Source organism: Aphelocoma coerulescens, chromosome 19 (assembly GCF_041296385.1).
Source record: "Aphelocoma coerulescens isolate FSJ_1873_10779 chromosome 19, UR_Acoe_1.0, whole genome shotgun sequence".
Classification (NCBI taxonomy): Eukaryota; Metazoa; Chordata; class Aves; order Passeriformes; family Corvidae; genus Aphelocoma; species Aphelocoma coerulescens.
Genome location: NC_091032.1, coordinates 7,450,277 through 7,474,753, shown reverse-complemented (window position 1 = coordinate 7,474,753; position 24,477 = coordinate 7,450,277). Strand labels below are relative to the sequence as shown.

The 24,477-nt window shown below is 44.2% G+C and overlaps 2 protein-coding genes across 7 annotated transcripts in view; one reads left to right on the top strand and one right to left on the bottom strand.

Annotated features, from left to right (window-relative positions):
• The window catches only part of SPECC1 (sperm antigen with calponin homology and coiled-coil domains 1), an 84,294-nt gene extending 64,222 nt beyond the window's left edge, over positions 1-20,072 (bottom strand). For all 6 annotated transcript variants that reach the window (XM_069033057.1, XM_069033058.1, XM_069033060.1 and 3 more), the window contains exon 1: positions 19,999-20,072. The gene's annotated coding sequence lies outside the window, so the exon portion shown is untranslated. The remainder of the gene's footprint in view (positions 1-19,998) is intronic.
• A 207-nt stretch (positions 20,073-20,279) lies between these two features.
• TIMM22 (translocase of inner mitochondrial membrane 22) lies at positions 20,280-23,858 on the top strand. Its single transcript, XM_069033067.1, has 4 exons — positions 20,280-20,572; positions 20,945-21,141; positions 22,111-22,183; positions 23,255-23,858. The coding sequence occupies exons 1-4, from the start codon at positions 20,347-20,349 to the stop codon at positions 23,329-23,331; spliced, it is 573 nt and encodes a 190-aa protein (XP_068889168.1). The 5' UTR covers positions 20,280-20,346; the 3' UTR covers positions 23,332-23,858.
• The last annotated feature ends 619 nt before the right edge of the window (positions 23,859-24,477 follow it).

Here is a 24,477-nt window from a genome sequence, read left to right as displayed (position 1 = left end):
CACAAGTTTGAAGGGCTGAAAAGGCTGCGCTAAACTTGATTCCCTCCCTCAGACACATTAGAACTCAGCCCAGAGGAACCTTCAGAGCAGGCTACAGCCACCTTTATTTTTCATACCAACAGAACACCACAGAAGGAACATTAACTTTTTTGGGGACTGTTTAAGTCCAAAAACCTCTCTCAGGCACAGCAGAACACCTGTGAATGCTGAAGCACAATGAAAGAGTAGCTGAGAACACTGAAGTCCGCAGCAATTTCAAGCAACCTTGGGATAAAAAGAAAATTACTTATTTTACTGTTAGATCCAGCATCTTCAACCAAAATAACACTCACTTTTAGAAAGTCACATGAGAAGCAAGTTTCCTCAGATGGATGGAAAATATATCTTTAACTTATCAGTCTTCTAGAGGAGCAGCAGTTGATGTTGCCACAGTGATAAAAAGATGTTTCACAACACCAAGATTCACAAAACCTAGAAAAAAATATCAACTTCCTTGCAAACAAAGATCCAGATCCACTATTCCTCAGAGATAAGCTTATGCAAGAGAGAAATCCTGCCAGGAATCAGCAAATAGACGTGATTTCCTTTTTTTGGACGTAGCTGAACACATTTCAGCTGCCAGCAGGAACAACTAGCCTGTTTCTCTCAGTAGGCTGACAGCTGCCAATTAAACAACTCCCTCAACTCCTGGAGATCTAAACCCATTTATTTTCACCAGCCATTGCCCCATCCAAACCATGAGCAGAATAAAGGAATTATTTGGATATTTTTTCAAAGTCTCATCAGCCTGCTGGGCTGGGAATGTGAGGGAGGGGAGGTGGCCTCATATCTCCTGTCCTCCTCCACTTCGTATGAGCAACACTTTTCTTCACTTTCCAAAATAGACGCAGGATGTAGCTGTGGCTCAGCCTTGTGTAGGCAGAGGGTAACTTGCTCCTTGTCTGTTAAACAGGTAACCAGAATATCCACAGGGATCAGCCCAGTGCCTCAGCAATGTGCTCACAGAGGAAGAGTGAACTTGGACAACATCACTTTGACAGAGACACCGAAGCAATTTATCCCTGGCTGAGTCAGGAGTGGCTCTGGTCACATTTTACATCTCGTAATTTGCTTTGTACCTGATTTCACATTCATAAGTAAGAACATTCACTGAACTCCCAGGACACAGATCTGTCTGGGGCCAAGGTGGATTTGACAGTGACAGCACCCTCCAGGTGCCACCACGGTCTGTTCAGGGAATGTTTCTGCACAGAGGCAAGTGTCAAGTGCTCTGCTGCTGTTCTGGAGAGAACAAAGCCAGCAAGTGACATTGCCTCTGTTCGTCCTTGGTGCCTCTTGCAGGGAGGGCTGTTTACTGTCTCCACAGCAGCAACCTATCAGCTCCTAAATAAAGGAATAAAAAAGTTACTAGCTGTTGCTAAGTATAGTCGTTACCCCATTAAAATTCTCAACGCATCCAGTGAGGAGCCATCCACTGATCTCATTAAAAGTCTTTGGTGATGATTATGCTGATCACTGTTTTAAAGCCCTGACAGATATGTAAACTATATTACAATAGATAATATTATTTAGCATTCCCACAGCTCATGATCCACCTTAGCAAGCTTTGGTGCTTTACGGTATTTAAAAACCTATTTTTTAACAGGTTCTTAATCCTTTTAACAGGCTTTTGACATTCACTGTATTTATATGGGTGAACAGGCAACTACACATGCAAACTCTCTTGCTGATTAGATCTCCAAATTATGCAGATTTTGGTTTTCTGCAGATCCAGTGGTTGCACATACATTGCTTTATCATACCCTCCGGTTTTCTTCATAACCGTACCTCATTTTCCTGCCTTAAGCTGTACAGATGCTGTCTTGATATCCAAAGGAATTTAATCTTGAGTCATCCATGACATTTTAAAGTTGCAGTGGAGTGATAGGCTCATTAGACCATGATGTTAGGGGTAAAAGGAAGAGGTACTTTAAAAGAAAACAAACCCAAACCACAGCTCAAGAAATCCAGCCAGTAGCCTGAGGCAAACTGGCTTTTTCATGTAAAGAGAGCTGAATTATTCACCATGCGGATTCAATAACATTTTACTGCACCAAGCAGATGAAACTAAAATTGAGAAGAAATACCTGGATTTATTAGTGTTTATTATTAGTTTTCCATGTATTTATAGGAGAACTGGCATTTGTAAAAGATGGAGTTAAGACTTCTCGGGTATTTGGCTAACCTGAATTTGCCTTGTAGATAAAGATTTCTATCTCTGAAGTGGGATTCCAAGACTTTCCACAAGCCTTATATGTACTTCAAAGGATCAAGCCAGGTTGCACACATCCTAAGCTGCTTTCATTCCTAAGTAGGTGACACATATTTGAGTTATTAGAAGTACTGCTTCAGGAATAGTGCAAAATAAAACTATTTCCAAAAAAAAAAAAAAAAGAAAAAAGAAAAGAAAAGAAAGAAGAAAAAAGTTAAATAAAAACAGTCCTGCTGTTCTTTGATGAGAGCAGAAAATCCATTCTCAGAGTCAACATCAGCTTTCCCCCTCCCCCAAATGCAATTTATTGCATTACAGTGAAACAAATAAAACAAAAAAAGCTCCATGGAAGTGGTGAGCAGTGGGGACAACAGAAAACTGCAGTTCAGCATCAAAAAATTGTTCATGGAAGGAGCTCATGGTAGCAGGGAACAAAAAATATTAACTTAGCTATCCCAAATGTCTGCAGCAATCAGGACAGCAAACACTGGCAAGGAGGTTTCTCTAATCCTGGTGTAGAAACAGCACACTTATTAAAAACATCAGATCCAGCTCTTATCTACTTGTCTTAGAAGTAACTCTACTGTATTTTCAGTAAATATCAGCCTTTCCTTCCACAAGGACCCCAGAGAGATTGATTTGATCTCTAGGCTACCCACACAAGGAGATTTGAAAGAGAAGCAGCTTTCCACAAGAGACACAACCAAGCTGTTTCTGCAAACGCAGTGACACAAATCACTTGTTTTACACCCATTCTGTTTCAGCAGTTTCAGATGAGAGCTGCTTCTGTCCACTCTCATGGGAAAATGACTCGCTTTAAGCAATGCCTGGAGCTCTGTGGTTTTATTTTTCATTTTTTCACATTTCACAGGGAATTTTCCTTCAGAAGCAAACAGAATTAGTGCCATCCTGAGATTCAAAGTCTTTCTTTGGCATCAGGCAGAGCAGGGCACTCAGCTGGACAAACTAAATCCCTGTAGCATGCCCTGCTTGGAGCTGTACTCTGAAAACATGAGGAAGCAACCCCATGCTGAAATAAATGAGAACTCAGCAAGATGGAACTTCAGAGCAGCAAAATTGGTTCTATTGCCAGGCACTTCCAGACTGCAGGGGTTTGGGGTTGGTTTTTTAAAAACCTTTTACACCCCAAAGTGGTGTCTGAATACACCTCTGCCCTGAAACAGGTGCTGCAAATGATAATCAGAAAGTTTACCAAAAATGTAAAGCCGGTCCTGACAGAGCTTTTTCTCTCAGTAATCCTCAGAATTCCCTGCAGGCATCAGCCTTTAAAAATTCAGGCCATGCTATACAGTTCATCCTTTCTTACGGGTATTTTTAAAGGGTATTTGGAATATTTTGATGAGGACTATTTGGGCAGTTGGCAGAAGTTCTGCAGACCATTTTACTTGAAATTTTACTGTTTTATTAAAGGCTGAGAATCCAGACGTTTCTTTATTAGTCAGTCCACATGCATTTATTAATAAGTCTTTAGAACCAGCCTAGAATGATTCCCATTTTACAGCTAGAAAAACTGGATTAAGAATTTATCCTAACTCACAGGCAGTCAGCATCAGCAGAAACAGCACCAGGGCTCTGGGATATTCAGACTTGGCTGTGGATCAAAGGAGGAATTCACCAGTTCTCTGGAATAAACTTCTAGGATACAAATTCTGCTGATTATTAAAGGCTATTTTATTCTGAATAACTAAAAATAATAGGTTGATTTGAGTGATGATGAACAATATTATTTCACACTCAAGAAACCTAGGAGTTATACCGTTAAATAAATTAAAATTATCAGCATATCTGCAGAAATGAAATTACACAGGAAAATCTCTGATGGGGGATGGAAATTATTTGTGCCCCACATACTTTACACAATGTAGGTTTTGGTGCCCCTGTCTGTGTGTCAGGACTAAGCAGGAGACTCAAACTAAAGCAGAGTCATGCAACAAAGATGCTTTGGGAAAAGGAGTGAAATAAAGATCTATGAAAACTCATTTCTGAATCTGGGCAGGAATGTGCCAGATGGTAGCTTCATCAGGACTTGGGAATGCCCAGCAGTTCTGAAGAATGAGGCCAAAGTCCCAACCCTGCAGCTTAAGGCTCTCAGGGACACAAGTGTGACTTTGGTGGGTTAAACCACACAGTCCCCAGTGCCATTTTCCTGTAATTCAGTTACTTTTCATTACATCCAAAGGTCAGACTATTCCAGAAGCTTTATTACACACACTCACAAATTCAAAGCATGATTTTCTTTTATTTCTTAAATTTTTTTTTGGTAAAATCTGCATCATGCTTCTACTATTTTCCTTCTAATCAGCTTCTGCTATTTTCAGACAAACTATCAACTGGAACACAGAAATATCTAACAAGTTCAGTAAACTGTAAAGCATTTTCTAGTGGCACGTAGGAAGCTCTATGGCAGGATAGACAGCTGGGCTGAAATAGAATTCTTTTCTGCCTTTCACATCAATTAACTTTAAACAACAATTTTTAGGCTTGACAGATGCTTCCATATGACTCATCTTGATTTCTTAACTGATATTAGGAATCAAACCAGGGAAGCTGATAGTCCAAATACAGGAATTGGTAACTTGGAGATAGATGGCATGAACAAAAATCCATGTGGAAATAAGATCAGGCTAACAAATAAAAACAAACTCCTTACTCTTTTGGTCACTTCTAGCAGCTTTCCTCAGGCATCTGCTCCTTTTCTCTCAGTAGTATTTCTGTGACTATTCATTCTCTCTTTGCTTTAATTTCTATTACCTTGGTTTTGGTGTATTTGAGGTTCTCAGTGCAACCTTCCTCCATCACTCCTCCAAGCAGACACTTGCTGGATTCTTGCTAGTACAAAGCTCATCTTTAATTAGAATTGGATGAAAAAGCCCACAAAAAAACCCCAAGCCAGAACACCCGCTTCCACCCTAACACAACTCAGACAAAAAAAGACCCATTTCCCAAAACCTCATCTCTAAGGCTCCTCTTGCTTTTGCTGCCCAAAAAGAATCCATTATAAACCTGACCCCAGACACTTCACAGTTTCCTCTGGTCTACCTCAGCAGACTCACTTTCCAGTCTCATTTGCAGCTGAATTTTCGTGGTTTGCTGGTAGAGGACCAGGAGACAAGACATCACTTGGAAATTTTCATGTCCAGACAGCAGGGCAGATTCTGCTGGTTTTATTCATGCCTCAAGCAAAGGTAGTTTTAGTGTTACTATTATTTTTCAGCTTTTAAGAGTGAAGAAAAATGTACTACAATAAAACAGCTAGGCAGCTGTAGGATACAAGTGATTTTGCAAGAAGTTAAAAATGCTGTTAAGCTTTAGATACAGAACTACACAGAAATTAAGACACAGACATTCCCAAGGTCATTCATCCAGTCACTCTTTCGTGTTGTAGTTTGCTTTGCATTTTGTTTTAATGATTCTTCTGTAGAACTCCTAAACATCAAAAGAGCACTTCCACTGTGGCATCAGATGAGAATTTTCTTTCCAGGGGATATGGCTCTACCTCTCCTCTATAATCAATTATTGCAGAGTCAGTTCCTTTTCTTCCCCCCCTGGTGTCAGATGGAAACAGATAATGGAAACTCCCTTGAACTTCCCATAGACAAAGTTTATCTGTGGTTACAGTGGTAAGTGATCAGCTCACATTTTTGTGTTAAGGCTTTTCTTGCTTATTTCCTTAGTGTGTTTTCAGTAATTCTCTACAATTGGTATTTATTAAGTAGTACATAAATATACTAAAAGGTTCCAAGGATGTCTAAAGTACATCAGACATGGCCTAGGCAAGGACAGGTCCAGGCAGCCACACGTGACAGCCATCAACTCAGCCTCCAAAAGCATCCCAACAAGGCTGCCAGAGGCCAGGTCAGCAACTGCAAAACTCCATGTCTTAACATCATTCAAAATAAAATCCTCTTCCCACAGCAACCATTAGAGTCATTGATGACTTTTCCAGGCGTGGAGAGCACTGCAAAACCTTCTGCCCACCCTCCTCCACAGAAGCTCTCCGTGGAGTTTTGGATTTGTCAGTCTTTCACTCATCATTAGATCACATGAGAAAAATGCAGAAATCACAACAAAATCCTCATGTGTGCACATGGACAAGGAATTGGTTGGGCTACATTTCCCTTGTCCTTGTTCCATGCTACTGGCCATTTATGAGGCAGGAAAATACAGACATCTTTACTGTCATCCAGCACAGTGACTGATGCTGGAAAACTGAGCCAAAGCTGTACTCTGAGATGTCTGGGAACATGCTCATCCTGTAGTTTGAATTACACTGTTTGTACACGGATTCTCCATCTCCTCCTCCTCCTCCTTCCTCACATTGATTATCTAACCAGTCACCATCACACAGCTCAGAAGAGAAACTGCTACCTCCTTATGACCCCTGATCTTATAAACGTGAGGATAAAGAAACAAAAATCCCAACCCAGCTGTAATTTTCTACCCATTAGCAATGATGTGGCAATTCTGAATCACAAACATCATGTTGCTGAAGGATGCACAGGAAGATTCAGGAAGGCTAAAAATGATGCATTGATTCCAAACTCCCTTTTTGAAGTTAACAACCATGTTATAATCCTGAAGAATTAGGTCACCCTGGCCTTTACCCAATATGACTCTGTCCCAAATAGATGGGTTTAATTCATGTTCAGTATATTGCAGGTGGAGAACAAAAACATTTTAGAGCCATTTCAAGGCAGCTATTGCTCATTAATCCAGGTTCTTTGAACTACTGTCCCAGTGAATACAGCACAAAGCAAGTGACACATACGGTCACTTCATGTTTTGCCAACCCACAAGAAGGAAGAAAAGGAGGCTTCATTTCAGATACAGAAAGAGCTATATAATTGCTGAAGAAATTAAGAATAATTACAAGTGGTTTGCCTGATAATTACCTGTCATTACGTTTTTCTGTAGCATAGAGGGTAGATACAACTACAAGAATGAAAAGGAATGATGATGTTTTTTGGAACAGCAGAGATGCACAGCATGTGGATACAGGGTGGTCCTGTCTAGTGCAGAGACTGGCAGCTTCCCTGTCCCCTCAGAGCATGGAGGGATGATACCACAGGCAACACATTCCATGGAATTCCACCTGCTTCCATCCTCAGCTCCAGCACAGAGTCATCACACCCCCTCAGCCATGCAATCTTCCTATGCCTTAGTTTTTCCATTTGTAAAAATGGGATAATAATTGCTTGCTAAATAGGGTATTTATGAAGATGGACTCATTCGTTTGCCTTGCACAGGAACCCCACAGAAAAGAAAGCAAAAATTAGATAAATCAACATCTGTCACGCAGCACGCAAGCGAGCAGCCTCACAGATTGCCACATGCTGGGATGTTTCCCTGACTCCCGTTTTCCATCCATCACAGTGCAGAGAAATAATTGAGATTTGGAAGCTATCCCTTAAGGAGATATTTATCTCCCATTAAAGTGCAGAATAACTCACTTAAAGTTAATAAACTGGGAACTTCTGAGCGTTTATGAGCGGCAGCGTGAACTTCTGACAGAAAGGGCTCTTTGCAAAGATGAGGACATAACTCCAAAGCTGCAGGAGAAACCAGAGGACTTCTGCATTTTAAAAATATTCATAACGAACAGGAACAGAACAGACCTAAGCAACAGTACCAACAGTTTGCAGTTGTGACTTTGGGGGCCACTGATGGACTGAATGACCCACCCTGGTGGGCTACATAATGAAATTAAATTGGTTTAGAACTGCACAAGAAAGGGAAGGGGTAGCACATCCACGTGTGCATGTTAGGATGAGGAATTTCTGTGGTAGTTACCTGTCAAATTGTGCAAACAACACTGTTTCAGCAAATCAAGTATCCTCTCTGCTACTGAGGTTACAGGGGCTAAGAACACTTCAATTTAGAATGAAATATGCAAACCAGAAGGGATTAGTAGGGGATATCTAGAACTGTACACAAGAGAAAAAGGTAGAGAATCCCTGTTTTCAAACCAGTTCTACCACTAATCCTTTACTGCTACGCACACAGGGCTTAATTAACATCTCTACAACTTTGCCATATTACCCACTCCATAAATGCTGTTATTGCTACAATTGTTATTATGCCCAATCTTCATCCACAATACAGTTTTAAGGACAACAGTCGAGGTGCTATAATGAAAGGGTCCTGCTGAGAACCTGACCAGCTCTGTGCTGTGGGGCTGTAAGAGGTACCTGCTCGAGTGCCCCAATGCTTTCCCTGATTCCCACAGGTATGAGCTGCCAAAGCTCTTGGCTTAGCAGCCCCATTCCCTTCTGCCCTTCCTTGACTGGACTGTGCACATGCAGTAGCAGAGGAAACTCTGCTTGTGCTCCTGCTTCGTTTCACTGTCGGGGAAAAACCGTAAATTGCCAGAGCAGAAAGCAGGAAGAGAAACAGCTTCACCCCTTCTGTCACTAAATGTATGTAGCTGAGCAGAAAATACAGTAGCCAGCTCTCACAGGGGAGGGGGGGATTTCTTTCTGTGGTTGCAATGGCTTTTAGACCACCCCCAGCTCATTTTCAGCTAACACAGACCTGTTCACACTATACTTTTTATTAATTCAATTTAGTTTTACATTGAGATACTATGAAAAAAGTGTTGCTGAGCAAAGCAGGTTCATTCGTTTAGTGAATATATTACTGACCCAAGAATCCTTCTAGAGATAACACAGTTCCCACATTTAAAAAAAAATTAAAAAAAATAATAAAATACTTACAGTAAAAGCTTGTTCTCTTTTCTGCGTTAAAAAGAAAAGTGTCTCCCACTAGCTTCTGACAGCATGTGCAAGCCAGACTGAAAATTCAGGGCTTGAGTGCTTCCCTGAGAGGAAAACCACATTGCAGAGAGACACAGAGAGCTGCTTGAGAAATGATTCACACACGGAAGCGAGCTGGCTCCACCGGCGCCTCGGCATTCAGCACACACACAGGCACTCGCTTACTCAGGGGAATGACAAATATTATATTTTCATCAAAGCAAGGAGGATTTATGCAAGAAAGCAATTTGTAGCCTACGTCCAAAACACTGAGATGCTTCAATCCTTAAAGCAGAGGAAGAGCTTCTTTCAGTGTCCCATCATCCCCAAGAGCAGAAATGGACACTGGGCAGAGCAAAAACCCCAGACTGGTCTGGGTGATCCAATCAAGCAAAAACATGCAGCACAGACCATGGAGAAAGGGCAAGGAGGTGGCACAGAAAAAAGGCATTTTCAGAGGAAAACACAGAAGCAGCTTTCAGAAGCTTTTATATTCCACAATAACGCATCCCCCAGAGTGCCAGCAATCACAGCCAGGACACCTTATGACATTTCCCTTGCCTCCATCATTGCTTCAACAAAGTGGAAAAGTGGGTGTAGGGAAAGAATATGCACTAAGACAGAAGCTTTTACAAAACACCAGAATCAGTCCTGAGCAACTCGAGCTGCCCAAGAAGGGTCAATCTGTTCTTTATTTAGAAGAGAGCAAATAAAGGACAAGAGTGAACAAATGCTTGAGAACACCCCTCTTTAAGATTTTTGAAAAGAATTTTGTGTTTGAAAACAGGAAGAAAAAGGCCAGAGGTCTTAACAGAGTTAAGCAAGCAAAGGTAGTGTCAAGTTAAGGGAGACAGAGGGGATGCAAAGACATGAAATCCAAATTCAAACAGAAAACGAACATGTTTAAAACAGGGGTTTTGTCGAATTCCATCTAGAGAGGGTCTGATCACCTCTGGTGTCTTTGACCAAAGACATTCAGACTGTGACTACAGATCAGGAATTCTCCCTCCCAACAGCAGGAACCTGATATATGTCATGTTGATACTACAGTAGAAGTTTCTAGTAGAGAAATAGGGAAGATTTTTAATATTTGAAAAGTATTGCTGGATCTGAATAGTCCAACATTATTGCACGCTCCTTACTCCAGGTGCCAAAGGGGCCTGAAGGAAGCTGATGTTATGCCAAGAGTAAATTTATGTTTCAGTTCAGTGTTGGCACCACTACTGTTACCATAGAGTAACCAAACCTTAAAAACAGACTGAGTGCAAGCCAAATTGCCTCTGAAGATTATAGATTTGGGATCCAACTTTATGATATTCTTGAGAGTAACAAACTCTTGCCTTATCTTAAAATGCCAGAACAAGACAAAAGAGCACACCATGACTTGTTTAGCACATGACAAAGTTCTGTGTTTGGCAGGTCTCAAGCAGACATTATTGAAGTCCCTAAACCTTCAGTCAGGTGCAATTCCAACTTTGCCAGCATCCACAATGTACCAATCCTTCTGTCCAGCCCACTTTGACAGTTTCTTCAATACCCAAGGACAGGCTGTGTGCCCACTGGTAGAACTCACCCATTCTGTATTTTTCCACATTTCGAGTTTTTGAGATTATTCACAGCTCAGATAAGGAGGAAGTTCCTGTAGATACTTGATCTGAATGCAGTGTTCCTCCTCCCTGAGGAAGTGACCCCACACATGATGCATGCATAGGCAATAAGGTCACTTAGGTAGCCAGGGGAGGGACTGCAACTCACTCCTTCTGCTCTGAGTATGGACCATCTTCAAAACCAAACAGATGCAGCACAAAAATACCAGCTCAGGGCAAACAGCTGCAGGTGCCTGGACCCTGAGCTCACCAATGAAGGGGACATGAGGTACAGACACCTTGCTGAGAAGCTTCTTTGTCTGAAGAAACCAAACCCTTTTTGGACTGCAGCGTGCTGCCCCTCTGCCATTGCTGGTGAGTTTGTTTGGGCTCAGAGGGACAGCAGTGTTGGCAGCTTGATAGGTTTTCCTGTCCTTCAGCCAAGGGAAATAAAGAACTGAAATGAGGGAGTGGGGAGGCAAGATGAGCTACTGTATTGCACTCTCAAATATCCTTGGGATACATTTGATAAATATAACTTGACTGAAACCTAAAAATGAAATGCTTGGCTGTAAGGAGACAGTCACAACATTTACATACTTCAGCTTGGGTAGACAGCCTGGAATAGTGGTGGAGAACTTCCCCAAACCCAAAAAGACCAGACAGTATATTTGTTTATTTAGAGGTTTTCTGGTAGCACTAATGGCTATAATTATCTGATCTCTTTAGTTAGACCAAAGAATTATTCAGCATAAAACCTTCTGAATTGATAAATTGCCTTTCTGTTTAATGAAAAAACAGCTCAGAAACAAACAGCTAAAATGAGTTGGCCAGGCTCAAAGAAAGCCAGGGCCTTAACCATAATTACTTTCACACAGCCAGGGTGAGAAAACAATTCCAAGTAGCAATATAAACTTTTTTCAAGTATCTGCCAGGTTCTCACCCAGCTGGTAAAATTGGTTGACAGACAAAATAACAGTGAACATATTGCCTGCATTCTGCTCCATGCACTTGCTCCCACAACTTCCCAACAAGGTATGAGAGAATAAGATCAAACCTCACCATTAATACACCTTCAAAATACTGCATTTGAGGAATTTAAAGGCTTTATGTTGCAAACTGCATTAATGGTGCAATTCCACAAGAACAAATATGGATGAGAACTTAATGAAATGGGCAAAGGGCAGAATTTTGAGTGGCACAGCTTGTTTGAGAAGCAAATGCATAATGTGGAAAAAAGGCTCACACAAGGAGCAAGGCTTAAAATATCTTTGCATTTACAGATATTTATGCCATATTTAACTGCTTTTGTGCATGAAACAATCTTAATTACAAAGGAGAGAAATTCCATAAACAAGGCTATTATGTCAATAACAATGTCTTTTTAAAGCAAGTCTCTAACTCAGCTATAAGGCTTGGAACGTTGCTGTCTGGAGTTATAAAACCAAAAGTAATTACAAAGGCAAGCCTGCATCAGACAGTGGGTATTAGTGGAGTCAGGCCATGGCTTTGGGACAGCATTTACTCTGTGCTGTCTTCCCTTTTGGACATAACTGGTACAAACTTCTTTATTTTCTCAGTTGCAGTGCAGATGTCAGGAAGTTCACTCCGCTGGTGGACGTTTGCAGAGTGAATCACGGGGCACCACTTTCCATTTTGACAAAAACAACTGCTGCTCAAGTCAATGAGCTGCTGCTGATCGAATGGGTGGATGGAACTCCTGCAACTGCTGCCAAAAAGACTCCACCAGCACAAGCAAGCTGTGTGTGCTGGCTTGGAGAACTGGGATTTATTTTTTCTTCCCTCTTCTTAAGAGAATACTCACAGTTTCATGTTCTTACTGAACACCTGAGGGGCTCAGCCTGTGGCTACCAGCTTTGACCTGCAACTGGAGAAAATGCTTATTGCTGGAAGAGACTAGAATAATTAAACTGGGGGGGGCAGGGGGAAGGCAGATAATGTTTTATGGAACATGGAGTGCTATAGGAGACAAGAAAAACAGCTTCCTCTGGTGCCTATTGCCAAAATTTCAGAAGACCAGACAACAACTTGAGAATTTCCAAGGGAACAGCCACTGAGTCAGTCAAAAATAGAATTAGGAAACTGACTGTTTCAAAAGTAAGAGTCTGTAAGATGTGCCAGCATTTTTCAGTATTTCTGTCATTTCCAAGAAGAACACTCAAGAGTTAACACACATTTATCTACCAAAAATAAAAGCCAACCCACAGAAAAAGGCAAAATGAGAACGGAAATCTATGTACCAAAGGAACACTCATCATATTTCATACACTTAAATGAAAATCACTGATCACTTTTGCACACATTTATATGAAGTTTATTATTCTTCGCAGTTTTCAAATGTCTCTACTTCCTTAGGCATCATCAACAAGCCAAGGACAGCTTTCCTGCAGTCACCCTGCTATTCAAAATGTGGATAAATCGAAACGTGCAAGAAAGGCAATACTCAGTGCTCTTCCCTGAAAGAGGAAGATAACACTTACACTGTTCTTTTTTACTAACTGATTTTTTTTTTAATTTCACTGATTAAAAGAAAGAAAGACTTAAGGGAAAGGGAGCAACTTTCTATTTTATTATTGCTCGCTGCTAGTTTTCTGATATATAGGTTATAATGTGGCACTCATTAACAATTCATAGAGAATTACCATATTCAAGTAGCACAGCAAGTTTTTACTACCTAGCCAGGCAAAATACTGCACAACCCTACTTGCTCCCTTTACTTATTGTCCCAGAGGGATCTCATGCTGGAAAAGCTGGCATTTTATCACCTAACGGGAAAGGAATTCCAAAAGGTTCGACACTCCAAGGAACCCTGAACAGAACATTCCATGAAATCACTGACAATGCAGAGCTGCACAGCAAAATTAAGCACTGGAGAGGATGTGTGCTGGAGGCTGCCTTGGAATTAAAAAGCCCAACGGGATTCTGGAGCAATGTCCCACTGCTTTGAACTTCTCGGTGCGTTTCAGGGGGATGCAAATGAGAGACCTGAGGTATGGGCTTTGTTTCCGAGGGATTCACGCTGGAAGTGCCGACAGCCGGAGCGGGAGAGGAGCTGTGGGATCTGCCCAGAGCCACACGGAGCATCACGGGGAGCCCAGCAGCAACCAAACCAGGACAAATTCACAGGGGGCACTGAGGAAGCACGAGGAGTTCAAGTCCCAGGAGAAGAACAAGCCCTCTAACGCAGATCAGGATTTAAAAAAAAGGCTCTTGGCAAGGTTTGATTCCCCACACAGCGATGCCCTGAAGTTCCCATCTCGTGTTTCCTCTCGGCGTCTTTTACAGACACTTGATCATTGCAGTGGCTTAATAACTCATCTATTTTACAGGTTAGCAAATGAAAACACCTAAATTACTGACCAAATATCACAAATTAGCAAGGGTGTACAGTGCCCATTGATTTTAACTCCCACATAAATCAGCAGTTTTGACAGACATGCACACTCTGATACAGAGGCACCCAGAAACTCAGCGTAGAAATTTGGCTTTGATTATGTAATCAAATCCAGAAAAAAGGGAGAATCTAAATTAAAGTTCAACAATTCCTTTCTTCTAGACAGCTTGTATGAACAAACGTGTCTGCTACCCCTTAAACTTTTAAATCAGCTTAGCAGACCTGAGAAATTGAACCATGCAGCTGATATTTGAAGTGGCCAAACACGGAGATCCTCCCAGCGTTAACCACAATGCTACAGAGGAACCATTAAGAAACAAGTAGTGGTATAATGCAGGCAAATTCCATTCTGAGACCCAGGTTCTGCTTTCAAGACTTCTTAGGAAATTATTTCCTTGGATCTCTTGGTTGGCTAGCCTAATCACTTCAGATTTTAAACCCTCAGTGCAAATCTGGCATTCAATAAACCTTGTAGCTAAAATGAACTATAAGCATCTTTAAGCTCAGCAAAATAAATCTTGGTATGTGGCTCACATTGCCTACGAGGCAGGTAAGGACAAATATCAACACTTCACCAGCATGAGCTCATCCTGCAGGCACAATCTTCCCATCAAACGTGCTCAGTGCCACTCGTGCTGGCTCTGCTGTGCCAGTTGTCCCCACACACACACAGAAAGTGGATGCAAATTGCTCCTCTCCTCAAGGTCTCATTTTCTCGTGCAGCACAGCCACACCAAACAGCTCATTACCAGAGCAGAAGCCTCCCTCACCAAAAGGCCTAAATGCCAGAAGCAGGAGGCACAGGCAACGAAGTGGGAAAGCAGCAGGAATAGGTGCTCAGCTTTCCATGTTTCTATAAAAGCAAGTGATAATTTAAAATCTCCAGCAGATATTAAAGTAGGAGGGCAATGAAGCAAGAGAACAGATTGCATGAAAAGGAAGAAGTGCCCTATGGAGTTTATGACCTGTTTACCATAAGTAAATAAATAAATGAAAGCAAAACAACCCCCTGAGGTGACAGAGTTTACATGAGGGACATTAGTGACTCTGTCACGTGGAAGCCGATAGAAACAACTGTCATTGCAGAGCAAAGGATTGATTGGCCACACAACAGGAACTGGGGAAAGAAAGCAGATGTGAGAGAAGGGAAGATTTGGAAATCAGGACAGCAGGGAAGTCCCTCTGAATATCACCCACTAACCCTGGTACACAGCAGCTGAAGGCCGAGAGGAAAAAGAAGGAGCAGTCTGAGAAAACCAGGAAAGAAGAAAACACACAAGCCAGTTCAGTTCTTTCTACTTCACATTGAATCACTCAGCAACTCTGCCTGCTCCTGTGGCAGGTGGAATATCACAATTTTGCATCCTTCATTAGGGTTAATTAGTTCTCTTGGTGACAGTATTGAAAGAAAGGCCAAGTGTTGGCTCAGTCAGAGGGAGTGACGTCTTCCCACTCCTGCAGGAGCCTGCTGTCCAAGGAAAGCCTGGGCTGTCCCTGCCTGTGTAAGTGTCCTCTATTCCCTGGTCTGAGGACAGGCTCCAAACCAATCTTATTCCTTTCAGTTCCACTAACATCCACTGCTATTAAAATCAGAAATACGTTATTTTGTCCTCTTTGATCTCATCCAAACCGTGAAAACAACAGCCTAAGCATTTTGCCCTGCTGTATCTTGGGGAGCTGGAAACCTTTTACCAGCAAGAAACTCTTACAGCAGTTACCATGGTGACACTGGTAATAGATATTTAAAGGCAACTCACTCATAATCACATCTATTAGATATCAGGAGGCTTTAGTAAGAGAGGCACAAAAAGCTTGAAACCAGGGAGCCAACCAGGCTTGGTGATGGTATAAGAAATTTATGGGGAGGGATCTGCTTATCCCATCATTTAGCTGGACACAAAGGGCTGCTGTTCAAATCTGGAATGGCACTAAAGCTTGCAGAATAAACTATTTTTAGTTGGTCATTTAAAAAGTGGTTCTGAAAGCCTCATTTCAATAGTGGTACTTCAATAAATCCCTTCAGAGTGGTCATTGCCAGAAATATAATAAATAGCTGTACCACAGCTCCATCCCCCATTAGAACCAGGCTGCTGGGAATCCCCTGGTCTGCCATCACTCAATGGAAACTCGAATCTGGATAAAGCTCTCTGAGTTGAAGAGGTATGTTTGGTCATATAAATGTTAAAGAATTTATTTCTTTAGGTTCTAGTCCACAGCTTTCCAATCCACTGGAACACAACCAAGAGAATCTGCAGAATCAGATCTCCAGATAGGAAGCCACTTCACCAGGTTGCCTAAGCCTGTGTAAGAGTCATCAAACCAAGATCTCCTTTCTCTTTTTACTGCATATTTCCATGACAACTTTCCTGCAGTATCAACTTCTTTATACTGGAAAGGTCTTTCAAAGAGAATTTAGGCTTCTATAGCAACAGCAGAAAGCCCTGGGAGATGATGATGCCTGAAACTTTACCCGGATCTTTTTTTAGACCACACAAGTGTGTTTCAAATTTTATAGGTGAAAACAAAAGTATGTGTAATATTGGGCAAACTGTGAAGAGGAGAAGGAGTACCTTGCTGAAGTGGAACAAACACAACGAAACCACCTTACTTTCAAAAGGGGTGCAGCCTTTGAGATCTAAAACGTTAGGGAGAGCAGACAGGATCAAACACTCATCTTGAAAAGCCACATCCTGTTCCTTTTCTCTGAGTTACAGAGCACAGTCACAAGGAACAAGTCTGCTGATCCTAACAGGGGATTTTAGCCAAAGATCTCCCTCTGCAATCTATTTTATATTGACCTAAAGCAGAAAAAAAACCCCAAAAAAACCCATGAAAAATCAGTGAGTCGGGATGTCTTTTGAGTTTTAACTCCAATATACCTGCCACCTACCTATGATCTAACCTTTTTTTTAGTACTTTAGCTGTTTGCCATGGTAGTGACAGTATTCTCCAACACTGAAAGCTACCTTAGAAGAAAAAAACCCCAACTGCACTCTCAAACAAATAAGTTTGTTAAACTCAAAAGCCAAGGAAAGTATAGAAGCTGAAGCAGCTTTCCTTCACCGATTTTAGATCTATTTCACAAAGCACTTCTCCAGTGTGCTTTCAAACCTAAAGTCTTTAAAGAAAAAAAAAGACAAAGCACTACATTCACAAGCTCAGTGCGAAGTAGGAAAGGATCACATTTAAGGTATAGATGAAAATACCATAGGGTGGAAACAAAGCTCAGCAGGTCCCAGCACCTTTCCTTTTGCAGCCACTGGAAGCCTCTTTGTACACAACAGGTGAGATCAGCAGTGTGACCACCTGCAAAGCAGCCACACTTTCTTTTGCTTGTGGTAATTGAAAGCTTTTCCTTTTGTCATTAAAATATCCACTAATTTATCTCCTCTTCTTCTCATTCATCCCTACATTATGACAGTTCTGATAAGGAAAAAAAGGTGGGAATGAGTGAAAAAGAATGGACTTTATTTAATTCTTGTTGACTTCCACCTTCAGCCACTTCCTGCCCAATTGGATGATTTCAGAAAAGACTTTGGAACCAGCAGTTTGACAAAATAAAGTTGAGGACTGTGAAAACTTATTTTAATTTTTTAATAGCACTGCTAGAGTCTCTTCAAAACCTGGGAACTCTAAAACGGAGACAATATGCAAAACCAGGATTTCTGACAAACCCCACATTATTTCCAAGATTTACCCTGTCTGGAGAATACTGAAGTGTGGGAGTCACTGAGTCACTGTAAAGGTCAAGTGAAACGCAATTATTCAGTGTCGCCATGTGCTGCCCTCTGCTGAAACAGACACCGAGCTCCTTGGAGCAGCACAAAAGCTCGGGATCATCTGCACCCGCTGCTGCCGTCACACTCAGCCGAATTCAAAATGTTTCATTTCATGGGACTAGGCAAGGTTAAAAATAACCTAAGCTCTTGCACTGGACTGAACAGCTCCAGGAGAAAAGAGCGGCTTCAGGGACAGCAGCCAGGGACTGGAGAAGGAAGAGGATCGGATGCGTGGGCTGCGCACTCTGCGGTCATGAAGGTTCGCAGGCTTGTGAAAAAGAAACAGCCGAAAGTTTCATTTGAACAACTTGTTTATCAAAGATGTGTTGAACTCTCATATTCCCCTCTCAAATCCTTAATCCTCCATCTGATTTCACCCACACGAAAAATCTGTTCAGGCAGATGAGATTATTCAAATACTCAGGCACAAGAATTCGTTCGTATGTAGAACATGGAACAGTGTGAATGGGAAAAGGAGGAAACTATTAAATATCTAAGGGGGGAAATAACATATAATTCCATATTAAAATCTATAAATAAGTATACTTTATATAATCATATTTACAAAATATTTATTAAAATATTTTATTTACAAACAAATAGTAACCCAGCATTTTCTCCAAAACTCAGAGAAAGAAAGTCAAAGCAATATTTCAACTATACATATAAACGCTCACTGCTGAAATTCCCAATCCAACATATATGGTTTTTTCCCCTTAGGCCTTCGGAAATTAGGCTTTGCTGTGTGACTTCCGAGATCAGCCCAGCAAGGTTATTTTGGATCAAGGAGAAGATTGAAATCTTAAGTTCAGGGTTCCTTAGGGAGATCATCCTGCCAGCAACCTCCCCTACCTTGTAAAGATCCTGCGGTAGTAGATTTAAATGAAGTGCTTTTTCACGGGTTTTGACCTTAAAAAAAAGGGGGGGGGGGGAGGGAACACCCCTAAAGAAACAATTAAAAAAACCCCAAGGACATAAAAAAAGAGGGAATAGCAGCGGGCAGGTGGGCCCCTCTGGTGCAGCCAGTAGAGGGCAGTGGGATTTAGAGGAAAGTTGTTGAACTTCGTCTAATGAAGTATTTGAAGTGATAAAACCATCCATTTAAATCTTTATTTGAACCTACCTACGCTAAGACATAAGCAGGACAGAGAGCAAAGGACAAGAGTAAGAAAGAAAATGTATTACTTTGGGATCTCTAAAAAATTGTGTTTCAGGATATCAGGAAAATTTCGTACCAACGCATCACGTATTCAAATTTTTACGCAATTTTCAATTATTGAAACACAACAATTCCATGCATCCTATTGAAACCAACACGGCTGTTTCTCACGGGTTTAAAAACCTATGGGAACTTAAAAATAAAATAGAAAAATATCAAATAAGAAGAGAGGTATTTTTAAGGCAGACCTATCATCACTTGCGAAGATGAAAACTGGTTCTAGTCCACAAGAACAAGAAAGCAAAACAGGTGAAGAAAAAAGCAACACAAGCAAGGAATGTAGGTTTTTAATGCGCACTGTGCCTTGGTTACCAAAGGGAAAAGCAACACTTCTCACCTTATCACCAAACACCACAAGCTTTCCAGAGCCAAGGCTCCTGCACGATTTGACACGAGCCAAGTTTGCATTTTGCGACGGAAAAACCGATTGTGGATATTGTCAGAGCCCTTTTGAGCTACACCCGTCCTGAAGTGACACCGCTGCCCTACGCCGGAGGAGACCGAGCTCTCCCCAGGGAGGCAGCCGGGGATGTGCCGCTGCTCCGCTGTGTCCGCCCGGCCCGCGGCACAGCGGGGACACCTTTGCCAGCCTCGGGTGCCCTGGGCTGTCCGGAGCTGCGGGCACGACCCGCCCGTCCTCCCGCTGCCCTCAGAGCCCCGCGGGGGCTGCGCCTGCCGGGCTCGGCTCCGGCGGGACGCTGCGGGCACAGGCAGCGCCCGTGCGGGACCTGTTGCCCTCAGACAGCGGCGCGGGGCCGGAGTCAGCCGTGGGGAGGCTGCGGGGACACGGCGGCGACACCGCGACACATCAGAGCTTCCCGCTCCCTCCTCGCAACCTCAGCCAGGGCACAGGGACTCGGTCCCGCACTGCGGCACCTCGGCGCTCCCCCGGCACGGGGCTGGCCCGCGCGAGGCTGCCGGTTCTCCCCAGCCCAGCCGGTCCCCCCGCGCTGTCCCTCGCCTCCCGGCGCTCACCTGCAGCCGCCGCTGCCGCCGCGCTCGGGGATGCTGCGCAGCCGGGGCTCTCCCCTCACCTGCACCGGCCGCACCGGCCGCCAGGGGGCTGGCGCACGACACGCCGGGTAATGTAGTCCCCGCGCTGCTCGGGACGGCCAATCCACGCTACGCGCCGCGGAGCATGCCGGGAGCGGTAGTTCTCCCCGGCGGCGCCGCCGCGAGGCATTCTAGGAGATGTAGTCACAGCGCGGCGGTGCGCGCCCGGCGCCTCGCCGCCGCGGAACTACAACTCCCGTGCCCTCCCGCCGCGGCAGCAGGAGCGGGCCCGGACGCGGCGCCGAGCGGCTGTGGGTGTGCGAGCCCGGCATGGCGGCCCCACCGCCTTCAGCCCCGGGAGAGCCGGCACCGCCGCCGCCGCCGCTGCAGTACAGCCTCCTGCTGCAGCACCTCGTGGGCGACAAGCGGCAGCCCCGCGTCTGGGACCCCGCCGCCCTCGGCGGCATCCCCTGCCCGCCCAAGAGCGAGGAGCAGAAGATGGTGGAGCGGGTCATGGAGAGTTGCCCCTTCAAGGCGGCGCTGGCTTGTGTGGGAGGTGCGGCGGCTGGAGGGACGGGGCAGGCAGCTGTGGGGTGGTTCGGGGGTCCCTGTGGCGTCGGGAAAGGGGCGGATGGAGGAGAGGCTGCATCCCCCGTGTTTGATTTTTCTTCTAAGCCTCCTGCAGTGCCTGTGACATGTCCCAGGGAGCGATCTCTGTCTGCCTTCCTTGGAGAGGCACAGGTGCTCATGGCCTTTCCTCAGCACAGCACAGGCTGTCGCAAGTGTCCGTAGCACCAAGCGATTCCTGCCCCTGTCACGGTGCAGCGCTCACAGGCAGCGGGACGGGAGCAGAGCCGCTTCATTGCCTGCAGGGAATGTGCTGCTCCAATCCAGCCAAGTTCATTTCATATTGTTTTATCTTTTGCAGGATTTGTTCTGGGAGGTGCATTTGGTATCTTCACAGCTGGTATTGACACCAACGTGGGGTTTGATCCCAAGGATCCCTATCGCACTCCCACGGCCAAAGAGGTGCTCAAGGACATGGGGCAGCGAGGCATCTCCTACGCCAAGAACTTTGCCATCGTGGGTGCCATGTTCTCCTGCACAGAATGCGTGGTAGAGTCGGTGAGTGGAAACCTCTCAACCATTAAGAAATGTTTTCTTGTACTCTTTAAAAATCTTTTACTAGATCCAAGTAAGTACGTATATCCTCTTTGCAATAGGGCAGTGGAATAGGCTACTTTGTTCTTTTTTGGCCAGCAAAGCTTTTCAGCTTTGGGATCTGTCTTCAGAGCTGCTGTTCTCTGACAGAATGAAGATCTCTTTTGCAATAGCTAAGTCCTGAATGTATTGGCAAGCATAGGCATTACTTTTTAAAACCCTAGCTACAAGTGCTTGTGTAAAACGTCAAGCTGTGAGTTGCAACATGGCAAAAATTCCACATGCAGAAAGGGATCCTTTGATGAAAGTTCTTGAGTAACAGGCCAGTTTTCATCTGTCCCCTACAGCCAGAAATGACCTTGTGCAGCTCAGTGGTAAATCTATCATCTGCTTTTTTAAAATAGGAAAATTACCCTGTTATGAATTTGAGTCCTGCCTTTTAATTGAAAGTCACAATTACTTCTTAACTCATCCAGAAGAAAAGTGCATCTGCTTGCACAATGGAGCAGAACAAAGAGATCTCTGCACTGGTGAAAATCCAGTGTGTCCTGGCTATGGAAATAGTCCATCTTTGTCAGCAGGTGCTGTGACTCTCACCTGGGCCAAGGACCAGCTGCATGGCCGGGCTCAGGGCTGCTCTCATGTAGTTATTGTCCTTTTAAACTCAGGGCTGTGTTCTGGGGGCTGTGCTGGCTCACCTGAGGATCCTTCCCACAGCACTGCATTGCACCATACGGTTTTGTCTTCCCTCTCCCCCTTACCTGCTCCTTCCTCTCCTCCTGGCCCTGCAAGTTTGGGAGTGCAGGGCCATCTGCTGAGAGCAGAGGGAAGAACATCCTCAGCTGAGAAGGGGATAGAAGGTCGTTGCTGTTAGCACAGATACTGAATGGTTATTCTGTGTTTACTTGTTGACTCTGATTTCCAATTCCACAGTATCGTGGGAAGTCAGACTGGAAGAACAGCGTTATCAGTGGCTGCATCACGGGAGGAGCCATCGGCTTCAGAGGTTGGTGGTGCCTGCTGGGAACTGTTTCTGTGGTAACTGTGATAGGACTTGAATTTGGCTATACAGCACACAATGTTCTTAGAGGAACACACACTGCAAACCTCTTTGCATGGGGTTGTGGTGAATGTGAGAGTGTGCTTCAGACTGGCAGAACTGCACCCTCGCTTTCCTGTCAGCTCCAAGGATGAGTGTGGATAAGGAAGGGTTGGTTATACAAGACAGTGAGATTGGAGGAAAATCAGCAAAATTCACTGGAAAGAAAAATCAGATTGTGGTGGCTGTCCACACTCCTCTGTGGTGTCATGGGAGAGAGCCAAAAATACAGAGCAACTCAGAAGCTCGTGTTAACAGAGGTCTGCTTAGCTCTACCATTTCACTGTCTCTGCTGCTCTCCTTTGAAATTAGGACTAAAGAACTCTACTCTCTTCTTTTGTACCGTGTGTAAAATGCTTTTCTCCTTTCTCACATATCAGTTCAAACAGACAATTCTACTTACATGTGAAAGAGAAGGAGCACGGGGGTTTTGGTCCAGCAGCACTAGTGGGGACTTTCCTTTAGTGATAACAGCATCTGGGAAAATCCCCAAGTAGGAGAGAGCTGCTCTGCTCATCAGAAATATCAAACTTCTCTCACCTCTCCTTAAGAAAAAACCCTGTCCATGGAGCACAAAAGAAAAGAAAGCTCTTGCAAGTGCATCTAATTGAGCTTGTTAAGTTATGTCTGTCCTCGACCTAATCCTCTTAGAGTTGTCAGAGCAGTGGCTGCTCTTCCTATCCCTCCCTAGTCCCACCAAACCACTTGTAGGGCTCAGATCAGAGCACACTGAAATCAGCAGTGGCCACTGGAGGGTTCTCTTCTGTCCCCTGGGTGAGGCTGAGGACACAGCACCCAGAGAGCAAATCCTGCCGGCCCTGCCGAGGGTTGTACATCAGGCAGTGGCAGTGCCAGAGTTCCCTCGGAGGGGGCACTGCCAGATTCCCGCTGGTGTGAGCTCTTTGAGCCAGCACAAGTTAGTGGGGAAAAAAATTAATTTCCTACTTTGTCTCATTGTTTCCCACCCTTGCCTTGCAGCTGGGCTGAAGGCCGGGGTGATCGGCTGCGGAGGGTTCGCCGCTTTCTCCGCCGCGGTCGATTACTACCTCCGCTAACAGCCGGATCCCTCGGGAGCAACATTCCCTGTTCAGTGCTGCTGCTGAGAGCCTGCATCACGGCACAACCATCAGGCTTACCTTTCCACTGCCTCTGGAGTCCTGGTCAGTGCGAGCGGCGCGGCGCTGGCCGCTTTCTGAATGACTAACAGCAATCTGGCTCCGAGCCCTGGCAAGCTGCTCCAGGCAGGCTTGTGGGAGCACGGGAGGATGGAGCCAGGCACAGAGCAGCATCTCCAGGATGGATCAGCTGACTGTCAGTTTCCAGGAAACACGCCTGGACTCTGAGCTCTTTCGATCCTTTGGGGCTGATTTTGATTAAGTCTGTTGCTGGCATCAAAAGAAGGCAGGAGGACAATCTTCAAAGAGAAATGCACCGATTTAGGTTACCACATATTTGAAGGTGCTGCAAGTGTTCTAACAGTCACCAGTTTGCAGCTTGCTACTTTGTTTGGGAGAGGTAAGATCCTGTGGAGAAATAAGTTTGTTCCAGGCTTTTCTTAAAATACCATCTGAAGACAAACCACCATCTGTACAACTTGTCTTATTTCAAGTACAGAGATGAGCGCCAGATTTCTTTACCATGTTTTAAAGGGAAAAGCAGAAAGGAATCCTTAGCCTTAGAGCTGTGTGGTTACTGGCAGATGAACAAAACAGTTTTAAGGGAAAAAAAGAGGTTGTTGCTGAAGTATAATTCTCTGTAGCCACTTGGCTAGCCTGATGTAACCTCACTGTGGGAGTACAAAAAATCTTGCTACTGCTTTAACTGCCCCAGGCTCACCCCATTAGTTCCAGCAGTTTGATATGAGACTTAGAAAGCAGAGTTGTGAAAATAAACCAGTGTTTGACAGATAACTGGGCATTCACTCAGCACACAGCCTGCTTCCCATCACGTCCCTGTGCCACCACAGTGCCCCAGCGTTACACAGGGGCAAGTGAAGTGTTATTTCTGCACTACATTGGTGCTGAAATCAGCACATCTGTTTGTTAGCTTAAGGAGCTGCTGCATCTTTGATCTCTGTTCCTATCTGCCCTCCTGCTCTTCTAACCAAGCTCTGTTCTCAGACCTCAGAGGCTCATTTTTAACCTTCATTGAACCACTCCATAAAGGCAAGCACTCCCTCTCATCTCTTTCAGGCAGTGGGA